At 40.3% G+C, this 18,713-nt stretch overlaps 1 protein-coding gene across 1 annotated transcript in view; it reads right to left on the reverse strand.

Moving 5' to 3' along the window:
* Positions 1-1,495: 1,495 nt before the first annotated feature.
* The window catches only part of LOC104964234 (furin-1-like), a 29,636-nt gene continuing 12,418 nt past the window's right edge, over positions 1,496-18,713 (reverse strand). The window contains exons 3-7 of the mRNA XM_010792975.1: positions 16,955-17,050; positions 13,983-14,111; positions 13,651-13,727; positions 6,928-7,016; positions 1,496-1,972 (exon numbers count right to left, since the gene is read on the reverse strand). Of these exons, the coding sequence (XP_010791277.1) occupies positions 1,788-1,972; positions 6,928-7,016; positions 13,651-13,727; positions 13,983-14,111; positions 16,955-17,050 (576 nt within the window). The 3' untranslated portion in view covers positions 1,496-1,787. The remainder of the gene's footprint in view (positions 1,973-6,927; positions 7,017-13,650; positions 13,728-13,982; positions 14,112-16,954; positions 17,051-18,713) is intronic.

Here is an 18,713-nt window from a genome sequence, read left to right on the forward strand (position 1 = left end):
GGCAAGCTCCCCCGGGAAGATTTATTTTTAATTATTGAAGTTAAAAGCATCAATCTGGTGCACTTTGAGAGCAAAGTGAAGAGATCTATGGATACCTCTCTCAACACCACCCACTTAAAACAGAACTGTAAACAGATTTACTTTTTCTTTATGGATATTTTAAAAATCACCCTTTTAAACTTTATTCTCGTTTTACTGTCATATACTATTTTATACCTGTTTTTCATTCTCTTATTTTGTTATAACTATAATGATCATATAAAGGTGTGCCTCAGAAATAATTGTTTACATTAATGGTGACCAAAACATTTGAGACCCACTGAGATAACACTGAGAGTCCTTTAGTTCACTGAGTCTCTCATTCTGACAGTCCTCCACTTTGTTGTTGAAAAAACTCCTTATATCCGTTAGCGTAGCTCGCTAGCACCAGAAGCTAACAACAACGATCTCCGGTACAGTGCGCTCTCTCTCGCGCACGCACACAAAATGGCTCGTTCCACACGCACAAACAGAGTCGAGCTTCAATGAAACACAGAGACCCAGACGTAATAGTACTGTACTGGATCGTATTATTTTCGAATCAATAATTTTTCCCAAAAAATATTATTTTCTTTTTAATCTTTTTTTTTTTTTTTTATATAACCATTTTTCCTCCTGGTCTCTTGCGCCCCCCCTGGCATGCCTGTGCGCCCCCCACTTTGAGAACCACTGATTTAGACAAACAAAACACTGACTCTTTTATTCATTCATTCATGCCTTTGACCAGGAAAGGACAAAATCTCATTCAATGTTTCATTGGAATCCCAATTATAGGGAGGAAATTCATTTGAGGACTCGTTTGAAAAGGGGCCCGTTAAAAGGCAGCATACATCACAGAAGCCGGGGTGGTCACTCAGTAAATTATACACAGCTAAACATCGCAGGACAGCAATGTAATACAGAAAGGCTCCATATGACAACAGCTCATTGTGATAAATCATCCAACCTCTCAGCCTTTGAAGTGCAATAATTTTCATCTAAGAGCCGCTTTATCGTATTGAGTGAGACCATTTCTCTCTGCATTGATCAAGCCCGGCAAAGCACCACCCACAACAACATCTGACAGCACTGTCACTCTGGCAATTATCTTAGTAGTCAGTGTCAGCGCTTTCAATCAGCTTTGTGGCACAGGCCCGGAGTCCTACTGCTGTATAACAAGAGCCAGTGTGAGAGTGGATGGATGTGTTTATTCATGGGGTGCTCTGATCTATTCGGTTCACTTGCTCGTTTTACATATCTGACACGGTCCTGTGCAATAAAACAAGCGCTGCCATGTTTTCAAATGCTGATAGAAGAGTTTTCAGAATGACCCCTTTTTAAATCTCTGCAATGTGTTTGAAAGTCTGATTATTTTTACTCAATAAGTTCAAACTGAACAATAGGTTTGAATCAGTAATTCACAGACAACGTATGATTGAAATTATTTATTTTTCAGACACACTTGAATGCCTCTGCTGACAGATTGAAAGAGTTGAGATAAAAGAGGTTGCAATTAAAGAAGCACCTTTCAACTAACAAAAACTATTCATACTTAATTTCTCTCAGTGCACCTTCTTCTATTAACTTTTAAAGATTTTACTCCGTCGTGGCTTTTAGCGGACATTCCCTTCCATTCATAATTGTCAGGGTCATAAATTGCTTTGTTCTTCCCGCTTGTGTGTCCTCTCATGCTTGAACAGTTCAATTACTGGCCGCTAAAAGGAAGTTACACACAGGCAGTAAATAATTTCAGTCTCACACAAAGATTCTCAAACACAAACCTCTGTAACTCCACGCAGAAAAGCTTCTTTGGCCAGTTTGGCAGGTCCGTCCACAGTTTTGCCGTCGTCCTCCGGGCCCCAGCTGGCGCTGTAGACGTCGATGTGTTGGGGATTCAAACTGAGGGACTGGGCCTCCACCATGTCAGTCACCTCTCCGTCCAGCATACGCACACCTGAATACACAATGACAAAAGGTTTTCTTAGTACATACAGATTTTTTAAGGTTAATAATATAATGAAAACCTAATAAACATAGAACCAAAGGGATTGGAGAAGAGACACTCGGCTACCATAACAAACACAAAACTCTGGTCAGCCAACTTGCACTTTGAGTAGGTGCCAGCTTTTGAATAGAAACATTAAAGTTACAAACCAAAAAGTCAATATCTCTGAAGCTGTTGCATCAATTTGGATCTTTCCTTAGTTGTTCTAAATATCATAAATATGAGTGTACCAAGGTCTTATGAGTGCAATGTCAAAACAGCACTTTTCTTTACCACAAAAAAGGCCACAATAAGAAATGTAAAAGGTGCTGCAGGTGATGAGAATCTCAGGAATCTGTAGCTCTTCTTAGTCTGCAGCTCAGTGATGTAGTTGCTGGTGTTGTAGCTCATGTCCAGCATCGTTTGACATGTGTTCGATCAAACCAATGTTGCTGCGATGGAGTCTGAGTAGCATATTTACACTCTTGTTTGCAAAGCTAAACATTGTCTGTGTGTATTTGTACCGCTCACATTAGACTGCACGGCACACACTGCTGGTGTTTTTTATTTGTGCATATACTGTGACCTTCTTATAGCCCCCACCATGTAAATCAAAGCTTTGGAGCCTGAGCTCGTTCGGAAAAAACAGAAAAAATAAGAAAATCCAGTGCATTGTGGGTGAACTGCCTTCGTCAAGTTTGCAGCAGACTTCAGAGGCAGTCAAGTTTAGATAAACAGATGAATGTTAGATGTCTCCCTCTATGTGTCTTGATGAAATCAGTGTAACTGATCAAGTGTAAATTGAATCAGACTTATTTCTAAAGAAGTGAACAACTGAGCCAAGGTTCATTGAGATCAATGGTTATTGATGAAGAGCTGTACCACAGATAACACACAACACAACAAAGCAGGGAGGGCAAACAGAGAGTCGGTGCTTGTCCTCAAGTTCCTTCACAGAGGGAGAGTGGTGAGATATCAAAGACACCTGAAAAACAAACAAATGTCTCTCTTTGATGCATTGCAGGTCAGGTTACTCCATGCTGCTCTATATGGGTTAGAGTAACCAAGCACGTGCTCTTTGAAGTCCTCCAAAAGCATCAAACAGGCTGCTAGTGTTTCCATGGCAGCCTGTACTTCTGCAGGAGGGCCATGTTTTTCATCAAGAGGTTCAAGGATTGTTCAGCCATAATATCCGTCTATCCCGAGATCAGGAGCTCATCGTAGATCGTTCAATAACTCTCAGATCATATTTAAGCTTAAGTACATTTAGCATTTAAATGTACCAACTACTGGGGTTGAAATGTAAATGATAGTATGTTGTCGGGCACATCTCTCTATATGGGATTTCATTTCATGCAGGTAAAGAACATTCTAGCACAGTTCAACTTTTTGGGAAATACAGTAAACGTATTCCCTTTCTTACAGAGGTAAATGTATGGCTAGGTGATTATTACATTTGTATATTTCAATGGAATCATATCATGATGAAATAAAATATATTGAGATGTGTTACAAAAGTATGTCGTCTAAAAATAACGTTAATATTACTTTAAATTGATCAGAACATCTAAGGGAAATATGTTGTGCTCATATCATTTAGAGACTCGGTTTTGTTTGCTATTTTACGTTCAATGTATTATATATTACCTAATCAAGATATAAAATGACCCATATCATGATAGAATATTTTGGCCATACTGCCTAGCTCTATAGACAAGACCAATTTGATGTGTAGAGCAAATATGAGGCTACATCTAGTTAGTTAAGCTTAGAATAAAGACTATTAACAACGACAGGATGTGGTTTGATATGAGGCTGCAGAATAAAACTACACTGACAGATATTACAGCAGTATCGATCGTCTCATCTAACTCTTGGCAAGAAAGTCAATAAGCGCCAATCCCGACGTGTTGAACAGCAGCTCTGAGCAGACAACCTACAGTAATGTTTAATTAATTGGACTTTGGTTGGAGCTCCATTTTTATTTCAGCTCACCTGAAACTCTACTTTTACTCCCAAAAATCACTGAATATTGGAAGATCCAAGCCAGCCAATATGTGTTTGAAATTGCATTTGAGATATTTCACCAGAGTGTTTTGAGAGTGATGAGCTACAGAACGGCAGGTGGCATGGGGTCAAGTTTCAAGGGATGTTGAGCGAAGAGGATTCACAGAAGCTTTTGCACCGCTCCCTCCGCATTCCCAATACATTCTCCCTGGCCACTTAGATGAATAGGATGGCCTGAATAAGTGCTGCTGCTTTGGATTTAACATGACAGTTTGAGTTCCTGCCTTTTGTTTCTGCTGTTCTGGAGAATGCTGCTTGTCGGTCGGGCTTCCAGCTCCGTTTTTTTTTAAGGACTCTTGTGTGACTCTGTGCTCTGAGAGTCTCAGTTTAATGTTCAGTGAACGTTTCGGTATGTCTAAAGAACTTGTGTTTGGGGAAAAAGGCCAAACTTGAACCTTACACCTTTTTACGAGGTTTGATTACCGTCAGAATTAAGACATTCAAGGTTCAAATGTTAGGGGCAAGTTTTGAAAGTAAATTATACCTGAAAATAATATTTGAATAAAATATTTGTATAACCTAAGTTACAATGTTTCCAGTCTGCAAAAGTTTATCTTGAAACTGATTTTGTGGAGTTGGCATTGCCAGGAAGGACTAAGAAAAACAAGATCCATTTTTAGACGACGTGCTCTTTCTCTTGTCTTGCTTTAGCTAAGCTTCACAGCCTTCAAACTGTAGAGGAAACGCAAACACAAACACGCTGAAAGAATTTCTATGTAGTGTCTGTTCTTTGTTTGAGTTTCTCATCCTACCATCGGAGAGAGCCTTGAGTGTGGATAAATCCACATGTGAAGGATTTCACAGCACTAGGCCTCCACCTACATGATCACACACAGCCCACTAGTCATTATAGAGAAGCTGAATGCCGTGCTGTATATTCCCACTTACCATCTGGAATCATCAAAAATCTTTTCTCTATATGCCACTTTAATGAGGGGTTCGAACTTTATGAGAGCTAAAAGTATGCCGGAGGCTATTGAGATAAGCAGAGAGGAAATGAGAAAGCATACACTGGGATAAAGCCGCTCCTCGGTTCAAAAGACAACACAATCCTGGAGTCAGACATTACAACAAACCCTCAGCACAGGAACAAGACAGAAGCAATCACAAATATAAAACACATGTTCAACTGTACCAGTGATGTGACGACACCATCAACTAACTTTAGTCTTGATATGTGGCTTCAACTTCATGGAGGGAATAAAACCTTAATAAGGCGGAGTGCGGTGCAGTGGGTTGTGCGTTGGTGTTCGGATCAGGGGGTCAGGTTCAAACCCCACTGCAGTCAGCATGTCGTTGTGTCCCTGGGCAAGACACTTCACCCCAAATTGCTCCTGTGGGGATTGTCCACAGTATTGAGTATGTAAGTCGCTTTGGATAAAAGCGTCTAACAAGTGACATGTAATGTAAAATAAAATAAACTGTTTACAATGAGAAAATAAAATATACAAATCAACCGAAAAAAGCTTATTTGAAGAACGGGAACAGAAACTACAAAACTGTTCCCCCTGTAGGCAGTGAGAAAAAACTCTTCAGGGTGAAAACTAGAGCAGCAAACACATTAATATTTCATAATATTTTTCCAGTCTCACATATTTTGTATCTTCTCATAAATGAACAGATTCCCCCGTCTGTTTTGTCTCCAACAGATCTGAAACTCAAGCGTTTGTTTCATCTTTTTATTATGCCTGATTGCGATGAGGCCTAAAGCTCTCTGCAAGATTTTCAGTCAAAACATCTACAAACACAGTTAATTCAGTTGTGATCCCTTTCTCCTTGTCTCCATACTTGCCTTGTAACTACTATTGTGATTGTCAAGTAATATGCCATTCATTTCTCAGCTAATTCATTTAACAAGAAAATGTTAGACAGAAATAAAAATAACTCATGACAAATGTTCAAGAACCCTACATGTATGTGATGTCTGTAAATATCAATTTATAAAGATTAAAAGCAGCTATTCCTCACATAAAAGAAGCTACCACAAAAAGATATTTGGCATTTTGCTTTAAAAATGACAACGTTTGATCAATTATCAGGAGTCTTTCGAGTTTTTGTAGTCATTTAACCAACAATGAGAGAGGCAAAGCCAGAAAGAGAACAGAAATCATTCAGACACAAAAACAATATGGAAATGAGAAACTTGCCCACCTGCACACATTGAGAGGTTGACTGACATTGGGAGATGGCATTTGATTGGCCAGACACCATCAGATTTGAAGCATGCATCACTCAAGAGCAGCAGGGGCTGTCATTACAGCAGGGGGGGGGGGGGACTGAGATCCTGCCAAATATGTATTCTGGCTAATCTTATATGGCCTTCAACAGACTATAAAAATAGCAATTTTGAATTCATACCAAATCTAAAAAGTTTATTTTCTCTTACTTTAGAGACCACCAGCACAACCAGATATCTGTAAAGAGTTAACGCTGGCAAGGACAGAACTCATATCATCTTCTGCCTGCACTAAATGATCTACTGGAACATTAGAAAAGAGTTAAATCAGCCATTTGACTTGCAAACAAGACAAGAGCATTACATTTGGCATTCATTTAACACAGATTCCCTAAAAGCTATGGCACCAAATCATTTCTGAAACTGCGTGCCGCTGCTTTTTCAATACTGTTACTCAGTGATGTACTAATGATGTTACAGAGAGTTGGCAATCCCCATCACAACTGTGGTGATGTTCAGACAGATTCAGAAGCTTGCTGTGCCTGGGAAATCGACCGAAAATAACACTGTATTTCAGTATTTCAAATATTCTGGCAGTCAAAAAAGAAAACGGAGATAAAACCGAGGTTTGGCCCGGTGAGATTAAATCAATCTGTCTTAACCTGTCTGTATTTAACCTCACCTCCAATCTTGGCATTGTATGCCACACCGACTCCGCAGATCCCGTTGTTGGCTACCGCTGCCACCTCTCCTGCACATCGTGTTCCATGCCTGCAAAGGAGGAAGAAAGCAAGAGGTAGGTTTAAGGAAACTATTTATCCTTGTAAGTGTCATTCCCTTTATAACAGAACATTTACTGTATACACACAGACAGGTAGTGTACATATCTAACAGCGGTTGATTGTGAGAGAATGTGCTCTTTACCGCAGAGGTCGTGCTGCAGACCGTGGTAAAACAAACTCATTCAGACAGCTTGTTGGCTTTCATCCCTTTAAATACATCTGATTCCCATTCGTCTTAAAGAAAACATTCAGCCGATAAGTGGAGACTTAGTACAATATATATGGCTTTCTAGCATTAGTAACCTTGAAATGCCTACAGTGTCGGAATCAAGAGAAGGAAAAAGGGAAATAAGATGACATAGTCCCGTCACACACGGGAGGAAATTGAGAATTAGATTTGTAATTTTCCCGATGGGTCTTTCATTAAGCCTGGGCCTCTGTAGTAAGATCTAGCTCGAGGCAGTTCAGTGTGGAGATCCAAGAAGCTGCTACAGAGAGGCGGATCATCACACTCCTGTCAGGTGCATTCCCCTGGTCTGCCAGATGGATGAATTTCAAACCATGGCGCAATCCCCACTGGATTTCAGCCATTCCCAGACAGGAATGCTGGAGCCAGGGCAACACTGTGCCGCATCAGGAAACAACAGAAAAACAGAGGACCCTCAATACTGAAGGAAGCACCAGCAGGGTTATATTAAGGAGCTCTGGGTATTCAGCCAAACCAAATACACAAACATCATCAGCGGCTTCCCATGACACACAGGTTGTATCTGCTCTCAGGATATTTTCATATCCTCTGAAGTAAACCAGCCAGAAGTGCTATTATGCTAATGTGAGTATTTAAGGTATAGGCTAAATAAATAATTTAAAACATTAAAATAGAGCAAACAATTATTTTCTTTGTAGAGATACAGTGGAGTAAAGTCAGCAGAGAATGAAGTCAACCCTCCATGTGTGTTGGAATTCGATGCCTCTGTGTTCTTTGTTTATGTAGCCAGGCCGGCTACAGAGACATTTTGTGCTAGAGTCCATGTTTGTCCCACTGGCTAGCTAATGGCTGCCACTCGGTAGAGGACTCAAACGGCGCCTGTTACCACTGATAACATTGTGCTGTATTTCCTGGGTAATGCTCACCCTCAGATTTCAAGCCCCCCTGGTTAACACTGTTAGATCCGTCAGCAGTGTTAGCATCCTTTGCTGTTAGCTTCAATTGCTGCTGGGCCTCATTAAGCCAGCGTCATGTTGAGAGCCTTGAGCAGGCAATCCTTCAATCATATGTATTCTCTGACTGTCCTACTAAGCCTCTTTTCAGAAATTCATTAATCAACCATATTGAAGTCGAATTTAAACTAGAGGTCAGAGGTCACAGAAGCCTCAAACCAGATTTATCGACTAACTATTTGTATTAACATTTAGGACTTCTGCTTCCATTAAAGACAAAGGTATGATGACAGACGGTCAGAGAATTGTAATTCATCTGTTGCTCCCTTCGACACGTTGATGAGCAGAGAGGGTGGAGGTTAAAGTCAATGCCACGGTCAACATTGGCACCGCGTCTCCAACGTGTCACAGGAAGTCAGTTAAATAGAGACAGAGCCTCAGCTGCAGCATGCTAATAAAAACATCTTTATAGACACACACACAGAGACAGACACACAAATGTCATCTGGATGATTTTCCAGAGAACCTTATCTCGACATTCCTGAAAGTGCTGGCCTGTTGACTTTGGGAGCCGTTTGTCCTACAGCGTCCGTGTTTGTGATGCAGCGGATGATAAGGAGAGCTCAGGTGTCTGTGATGGGATGCTGGGCATGCACAGGCTTATACCCCCAGTGTTCAACGGAGACGCTTTACAAATCTTCCTCTGACACATTCATTACAGTCACTTACATGGTAGACTGATTCATGGAATACAAATGGTATTGGAGGTAAAGCTCTCGCTTTCTGAATCTGATTATGCAAGAACGACTTGCATAATCATGTTTTTGAGAGGGATTTCATCCGGGGAGAGATAAAATGGATACAGGAAGATATCCTTTTACAGCTCCCACTCACTGTTAAGGTCAATGTGAAGAAGAGTGCATCTCTGGGTCAATTTCTCTCGTGAGAGCAGCCCTCGCGTAAAGGCAAAAAAATATATTCTAAATAACATTAAACGAAAACCAAGAAAGAAAAAAACCTACTTTAACGATTTACTCTCCATCGACAAACCATGATAGTTTCATCTCACTGGCCACCTATAATGGGTAGTCTGCTTTTTAAACCCTAAAACTACATTTAGTCCAGCTCCAGAACAAACAAGTGTGAAATTAGGTAATTGTTTAACATAGTTGGAATTTATTTAATGCTAATAACAAAATAAAATATGATAACATTGTTTATCACAGTTACATGCATGCATACTACTACTGCTACTACTGCAACCCATTATGATGCTTCATTAAACTGGTTACTTTTAATTTAAATGACACATTTCACACACTGTATTAATGTTAACAGTGTCCAGCCCAATTCCCTAAATGCAGAACAACACCAAATATAATTAGGAACCTGTGGAGCTGCCAGTCTTTTGACAATGAGGCCAAGGCATGACTGAATGACTCAATTTGTGTGTATTCACACATCTGTACTGATCTGCTGACATCACATGAAACCAGACCTGGATCCCTTCAGAGAGGAGGCTTAAGAGGTGACAGCACAGCGCAGAGATCACATGAAGTGCTCCAGAGAAACAGAGCTTGTCTGCAGGGACAATGGACTGTCTGTCACTACAAGTACAGCATTGTTAACAAGTCACACTGATTAATGATCCCTGCTGTAATAACTACCTAATAGATTGCCTTTCACACTGAAGGACTCTCGGACTTCAGTCACGAGGTGACAGAATAAAGTAGCTCACTATGTGAAACAACACAAATTAACTACAAAGTAAAAAACATACGCTGTAGTGACTAATTTAAGAAGACAGATAACACAGCAGGTATACAATAAGAGATGTTTAAGGATTCATAATATTACATTCTGTTAATGGTTGTACTTCAGAGCCCATGCAATGACCCTGTAATTATCCTACAACTAAACACTGCTGTTCCCTTTAAGAACCCATTTCAAGTTTTCCAATTCTTTTGAATCACCTGTCTCCGCTTCTATCGATTCTTTGCAACAGTCATGTTTCTGAAACGATGACGTAAAACATTTTTTCATTTTTCATTGACTGGAGCTATTGGGAGGAAAGAAACTCACAAAATGGTTGCAAGAATACACTTGTGTAATCTTTCTCCACCCAACAATTGATCAGGAATTGTAAATTGAATTAGTAAAGATGAAATCCTATCAATTCCCTAACTACTTGCTGGAAATAAAAGTTGGTAAACACTTCCAGTGTGTACTAGAGATATCTAGTACTTGTAATCAGCACCGTCATGTTGTGCTTCCTCTTTCATGTCACAACAAGCTGAGATACAATTAATAACCCACTGGTATAGAAAACTAAAACTAAACGAAGCAACCATCGATTAGTGTGTGCAAGCATCAGTTTCAAGATAACAAAAACTGTCCCAGAAAGCCCATAGGTGCGTACTGCCTGTACTGCTAACAACTTCATTTTTCATGTCAACAGATTTACTAAAGCAGTTGCAATGTGTTTTTTATTTGAAACACTTAATGCCTGCACTTATTCCTCTGAACAAAACCTTCATTGAAAAAGAACCTCACTTCTTGGAAAAGAAAGTGTATAAACTTCAAAACATGTAAAACATTGTCGTCATACATAAGGGTGATAATAGGAGATTAAGGTGAACAAAGAGCAATTTAAGTCTTGTTTCAATTACAGCGAGAACAACCCCGCGGCAGATTCTAGGCACAGAGACTGACTCGGGTTACAGCAGCTAAAGTCGGCTGCAGGCCCGAGGCCAACAACACTATCAGTATTCATACGCACAGCTTGCAGAACCATTATCACCGTGCAGAACCCTAAAACGCCCCTCTCTGGAGGCTTGCTAAAGAGACATGCTATTGTCATACAGCTGTAGTGCAGAGATGGGGAAAGTGTTTACCCAAACCGGCACTTGGCAAATAGTGCATTACAAAAAATAAAATGGCACAAAGCAGCTTTTGAGCTCATTATATAAAGAACTGATTCTGCAATTTTTCTTGTGCTACGTAAACAGCAATCCTCTCAGGTGCCCTGTGCAAAAAGTGATACTTGACCAGTTCTAAAGGTGGCTCCTGAACATTGAGATACATACAAATGAGTGACTTCACCACAAGATGGCTGAAAGGACATTTAACCAAGCATACAAACAAAGAAAAAGACTACACTATTGCTAAATTATTATAGCTGTTGGTATCAGAATTTAAAACATTTCATTAAACATTTATATCAGAAGGATTTTTGTGAGACTTCGAAGTTGTACATAAATTCAGCTAAAAGCTCTATCAAAGCATAACCATTTAAGACATTTCAATGAAATATGTACTTGTCCAACATTGCATTGATCTTTTTATCTCTACCCACTTCTCTGGCACACAAAATCCTTCATTCCCTGAAATTGTTTTATCTCACATTAACTTAATTTCTTTTTTTTAAATCATGGAGGCTCTCGAGGCCCTGCATTGTGGGTTTTGTTGTTCATTAGTCTCGGGGTTGCACTAAACCACAAAGGTACATTTGAACAAATGTTGGGCTCTGCTTATTCTTAAGTCTCTTAATGGTACTGCCAGGTTAGTAATGAGCTGGCCGTTTGGACAAAGGATGAGAGAGGGTAATATGAAGGAAAATATCCAGGGAGATATTAATGTAGGACCGTCTGAGAATGAATCAGTCTGCAGTAATGTTGAAAAGGGCCCTCTATCCACCGCTTGGCAACTCATATTTATGAATTCTGGATTCAGACTCCAACTGTTTATGTTAAAAGTTAGTATTTCTCTAATCAGGGGGCGATAAATTGAATATTTGTCCAAAAAAATAAATAATATATATATAAGATAATATTACTCCATCCCTGTTGAGCCAGTTTTAATCCAAAATATGCACATTTGGACACCGTCTTGATAGGATCCAGAGGGGGTAAACCCTGGAAAGTAAAACATCTAGATCACATGCCATCTTAGATAAACATGAGGGTGAATGGCCACATTGCTACCGAGCCATCCTCCCTGCTGCCCGCATGCTGGGATAGAAAGGCAGCCTTGTGGAGGTGAACAGAGTTGTGCTTTCTGCAGGGAACAGACACTTACAGTCCTACAAAAACCTTACGCATGTTCTTGCCCGCCCACGGGTTGTTTACACATGCATCTGCACCAACCCAGCGTAAAGTGAGAGAAACTGGCACAGAGACACAACAGCACAAATAGTCTCGCTCTAAATTGGTCCTGCCACGAGGAAGACACGGAGAGCCGGCTGGTAGGAGATAAGGGCTGAGGTGAGTGAGGGTTAGAAGGAGGTGCAGCCAAAAGCAGGAAACATCAATAGTGAGTGTCTTAGCTGGGCTCTGGGCCACTAGGAGCCACCAAAGGAGCTTAAGCGTGCATTGGCACAGATTTCAGATCTGTGGAGCCGGAGGGATGTTCTTGCACATTCTTCCACAACAAACGCCATCATTTAGGGTTTGTTTGATAGTGACGGTGAAAACAGTTTGAGGCACTGGCACAAAATCTTGAACACACAGGGCTGAATAAGAAGACGACAACATTTTGTTTGCATTGATTCAATGTTTATCAAAACTTTTAATGATTATTCTGTCTGTGTGTGGGAGGTTCTGCCCCAAAGTAGTGTTCTCAATTTTAATTATGAGAACAACAACACAGCCTCTACAATCAGCCTCCACCTCTCATAAGTCTCACAAAGCCTTTAAGGAGTTATTACAGCTTTGGCGTAGTTACAGTAACAGCTCTGACTATCCCTCAGGCCTCCTTATTCATGGTCCCGATTCTGGCCCCTGTCTCTGATGGCGATGTTTTATTTCCAACCTTGTAGAAGTATAATCTCTCGTGCCCATCACCAGTAATCATGGTGAGCCTCTAAATAAAAAAGCCTCTCAGGCCAGTTGCCCACAAACAGCAGATTACAGCGAATCAGAAATTAACGTCACACAGGAGGCAGGCGCTGAGAATGAAGGAAGACGATCAAGGGCCCTCCAGAGCCAAGAGATTTTCTCTGCTTCATTAATGCTGATGAACTTAATTTAATCAATTCTCTACAAGACATCACTGTGGTGGTAAACAAGTCCTAATGCCATATGCAGAGGCTACTGCAATAATGCTGTTTTCTTCACACACTACCCTAATCCCAGTTTAGATTTACTCTCCTCACGCAGGCTTTAGAAATAGACTGGTGGCGCCTGTGTGGTTTAACAGCCCAGAGCAAAACCACAAAAATGTTGTAAATAAAAACCAAAATAACTTTGACAAACCCCATAGACAATGGCCTTTAGTTAGTTGTGTTCACATAAATGGTGCCCCAGACATAAAGCCTTTTTATAAACAGCTAGGTATCAGACAGTGAGGGGGACAAATTAGAGAACATTTCACCCCTCCTGCCGGCATTTAGAAAACACAGATGGAGAAAACCAACAGGCAGAGAGAAGAGTTAACATGGAGTTGTTATTTGTGTAGATGTGTACCTGTTGTCATTAAGCTGCGTGTATCGGGGCTGGGGATCTGGGTCGCCATCATTCACATCGTAGCTGGCATCCGGGTCCTAAATAAAGGCGTAGATAAGCCGTTATAGTAAGACGCCGAGGTCAGTGTGATCCATTCATTTACTTCAATCTATCGTCTACATGCAAAATGCAAAACCTTCAAATCTGTCTGTATGTAAATCGTTCTAAATATCAGTCTCAGCACACATACAAGAAGAGACTATTTGTTATAGAAAATCTGCTCGATTATCTCCATTCTTGTCTTATCCTCACTGTGGATAACATACCATGCTTTATTTAGGAGTTATACTCACGTAATTTTGCATTAGGTCAGGATGGTTCTTCTCTATTCCATCATCCAGGATGGACACCACCACTCCTTTACCTGTGTAGCCCAACTCCCACGCAGATCTGGCATTCAGGTCACGGTGGTTTGGGTTGTACTGAGGACGGAGAAGACAAGTTGCTTAGATTGAATCCAATTATCTGACAGACACCTGATTGCTGACAAGAATGTGCTCTTAACTAAATCTGGACTGGCATACTCTAATTGTTAAGCAAGGTGGATCCTTGAAGTGTCCTCAGAGTTACCGCAGGGGGAGAGTGGGCTGATATTATTATCACAAATAAATTCATTTTAGTAGAAATAAAAAAGTGGTTTGCTTTACACAGCTTTTTTGATAGTTTAAATGTTACCCATGAAACTCAGTATTATATGCCCCATGAACTATTTTATATTTATGCATGGCACTTTACATTATTGTTGGGCCAGATCAATATGCATATTTGATACACATGTAGTTAGCAACTCATTCTCTCTTTAAGCTATGGGGTCCTTGGCCTGAAGAAACATTTCAGACGCCTGAATGAAGACATCTGATGAAGACTGAAGCACGGAGGACAAGGGAGCAGCTAGTCATTCTTCCTTAATGAAAAGCAAAAGTTTCTAATTGAGTGGCGGAGGGATTGCAAGGTTACAGAGAGCATCTCTCCCCTGAAAGCAGCAATGCCATGCTAGCTTTTATTGCATTTATTATTAATATCAACTAAGCACAGCTGAACTGGATCGTGGCACACTAATCATTCGTTATGCTTTTTGATATGATTTTGACATTCAACTTGACATTTGGTCAAAAGTTATTTCTGGCTTTAATCAAGATCAAAGCTTTTCTTTTTAAAGTGTGCCTTCAATTAAATATAGTGTGTCTGATGCACCACTCTTAGATTCTAGACCTTTTTAAATGCAGTGAATCAGATAGGATTATGTTTTGTTCTTCAGCCTTGTAATGTCATTGACACTATAACCATCAAGAATAATATCAATTAAATCCGAGTTGTGATATTCACTGCTGATTTAAATTACAAATGCCCTCTGCGGCTGACAGATTTATTATACACTCAGCCTGAGGGGCATGGTAATGTAACATTTTAAATATTGCTCATCAAGTGAGTCCTTTTTCTTCCGTAATGAAAGTATTCCTTCTGCACACTCGAGCCTGGGAGCTGCTTTGAGGCTTGACCATGATTTACAATGTCTCATCATTTAGGTAAATATCTGAACAATATGAAATATTCATTGTTATAGCAGGTGTTGACCATTAGCACCTGTCCACCAAGGACACCACAACACACCCACTCTCTCCTCTGGCCAGCCAGGTCCACTTTTAATGAGGCACAGGGAGAGATGCCTAAAACCTGAAATCCTCTGTTACATCTTTAGACTTCTGAACATCAAAATAAATTATCATCTGTTTATTTGCACAGTGTGTGACGTGTCCACAAGCTTCATCTTGATTAATGCTCATCAATCTGGTTTTGTTTGTTATCAACTAAAGTGTTAACACTTTGTTAAGAAGGGGACATTTATATTCTGCTTAAAGCTCATTACGGAATAATAAAGAGTGGAAGGATCTGAGACTAGCAAGGTGGTGCTCCAGTTTTCACGTCTTTTGCTGTTTTAATGAGCTTTGCAATCTCATGGGATGCCCACACAGACTTAGAAATAGAAATCAATCTTTATTTTGATGCTTCCCACTCACACAGGTTCAGCACCTCTAAGAAAATACCAGAGTGCATCGTGTTCATAAATATCAGCAGATTAGGTTAAGTAATCGTCTTTAACATTTTTCTTTTATTAGACGTTTGTTATCTGGGTTAACAGTGTGCCAGCAAACGATGGTGAAGCTGCATGGATTATGTGATGAGTCCATTAAAGACTTCACAGCAACTATTTTAGTAATGCAAACCAATTAAAATGACTCACATGTGTTGCCTTTTTCTGTGGTAAAAATGTTAATGTATGAGACAGTGATAATCATTTTTGGTTTTAAACTGTTGGCTGGAAAAAATAATTACTTTTTGATGGGCATTTGTTCTCATTTTAGAACAACAAAAGCATTAATCAATAAACATTTAGCAAATGAACTGATAATGCATATAATCGTAAGCCGCAGCTATAAAAGATACTAAGAAGTCATTTATTTTTGCAAAAATTATTTCCATTCCCATATGCATCAAAGACGGATTATTACATCATTGAAATGCCAATAACTGTAGTGGATGTATGGCACAATCTATGTGGAAACATTAATACAACCAGGCGGCCGGCTCTTATCTGCTCATTTGCCTTTCAAGTTGGCGCTAACTACTCCAACACACAGGGGAAGTCAGTCCGCCTCCGTTAAAGTACAGACTGAACAACTGCTGATGCAAGTCTGCTTTGCATCACCATGAATTTTCCTGCCGCCTGAAGCAACTTCAGAGTAATGGAAGGAAGAGTGGAGCCTAAAAGAAAATCTTGGGGGTTGTTACTGCTTTTAAAAAGGCCAGCGTATCAGTCACATTCTTCAAGTCAAACGGAAAAATCAATCAACTGAGAACAAGAACGATTCAAGGTGAATCCCCTCTGTCTGTTCCTCTTCCTTCACTCTTTGTTTCTTGGAGATACAAACAACTTTAAAAAGCATGCACTACAGAAGTCAAAGGCGCTCTGTGTGTGCATGCATGCTGTTGTTCATCTGAATCCTTCAGGTGAAGTCACTTAGACTTTGAGTTCTGCAAACAAGACACGCCACAGCACTTTGCACAAAAATGGCATATTGGATTCATACACGCTTGTCTTTTGACTCGGGGGAAACATCAAACCCCCAAATTTAATTAGGTTTATTGACTTTGGGTCGATAAAAAGCTCAACCACAGTGCAGCGCTGAATAATGTCCCACCGACGCACACAGAACACACAGCCTTTTGTTCAAGGTAGTTTCTGTTCAGCAGTGTTTATACTCACCAGGTACCACTGGTCTCTGAACTTGGGATCTGATGGTTCTTGGTAGATGTCCCTCTTTTTCCTCTTTTTCGACACTTGTTGCTCAGCCCAAGTCACCTAAACAAGGAGAGCACAGAAACAGGCATTAGTAATACAAACATGAAAGGTGAGGTGGTGCTGTACAGAGAGGAATATAGCCGGCCACAAAGACTATTTCAGGACAAGAAATAATTATGAGGTAGGGACAAGGATCAACATGTCAAATGAATTAATAGAGATCTGAATTCTCAGTGGGACGACAGCAGACGGAGAGAGAGAGATTAGAGGCGCAGGAGTATCGCCGGCTCCTCACTAATGAGACTCGCCCAGGAACTCCAGAGAAGCCCACACTAATTACAAATTTGGAATGAGTGTAAAGTCGGATGCAGCAGGATCTATCATGGTTGGGTACAGCTAAACATGTATGCAAAGTACGCAAACAACACACACACAGGACATTCAGCACAAATCTAACGACACAACAGTCTGCAGCAGGCTTTCATGTGTGAGCTACAGCAGAAAATGTTGAAAGAAGAAAAATGCAAACAGTGAAAATAACTGCATCCCTCTCCCTCTGCAGAGCTTCGCTCGCTGTATAGAAAAAAAACACCAGAGCAGACGAGAACAGAGAAGAATATGTCAGAGACAGAAGACAGAGAACTGCCTGCCGCAAGGACAGAGCACCTGGTGTGAAGGACGACCAAATCACAGCGCACCGCCTCTGCAGTTCACTAGAGACAGGAGTTTCAAAAAGAAAAGAAGCAATGAAGGTCACATTAGCTGCTTCCCTTAACGTTGCTAATTCAAAATTGTCATAATATAACGGCACTATAATGGAACAACGTTATTTGAAGGAGCAGAGAGGAGTGTGTAAAGGCTTGTGTTTGTTTTCTGCGTTGTTAACCGGTGAGAAGCTTAATCAGTGAAAATGGAGGAGACGTTTCCACCAGGATTCATCCCACTGTCTGGGAAGATGAGGTCAGACCTGTGAGGTGCAGATGTGGCAGTTTCGAGTGACAGCTTTGACACAATGAACATGTGCACTTAGGAAGTGACACAGTTATTGGCCCTGACACAGTCAAAGAACTACTGCTGACAAACAGGGATGGATACAGAATACGTCTCTAAAGAAAAAAGGGAACTGGCACTATTTACTTCTGCCGTTGTCAGCCTGAGGAATTTTACTTTTGGAAAATAAATCTAACCTGCCACATTCAAAAATAAATGCCTGCCTGTGTCCTACTCTTTATATATACAGTCTATGGTCCTACTGATGCATTTTATTCTAGTAAATTCTCTTTCAGACACACAATGAAAAGATAGAAAGGTACATCATGTCGCCGAAAATGTACAACTGGTCAGAGGCTGCTTATAAGTTGGCGATACAATAACTGTATATTTTTTCCGTGCTCATTTAATTGCCAAAAATGACATCCGTTTTCAAATACAGTGGGGCAAAAAAGTATTTAGTCAGCCACAATTGTGCAAGTTCTCCCACTTAAAAAGATGAGGCCTGTAATTTTCATCCTAGGTATACCTCAACTATGAGAGACAAAATGAGAAAAAAAAATCCAGAAAATCACATTGTCTGATTTTTAAAGAGTTATTTGGCAAATTATGCGTGGAAAGTAAAGTATTTGTTCACTACAAACAAAAGATTTCTGGCTCTACATGACCTGTAACTTCTTCTTTAAGAGCTCCTCCGATCTCCTCCGCTACTTGTTAACTGTATTAATGCACC

The sequence above is a fragment of the Notothenia coriiceps genome, unplaced genomic scaffold, assembly GCF_000735185.1.
Source record: "Notothenia coriiceps isolate Sejong01 unplaced genomic scaffold, NC01 NC01_scaffold00036886, whole genome shotgun sequence".
In the NCBI taxonomy this organism is placed as follows: domain Eukaryota; kingdom Metazoa; phylum Chordata; class Actinopteri; order Perciformes; family Nototheniidae; genus Notothenia; species Notothenia coriiceps.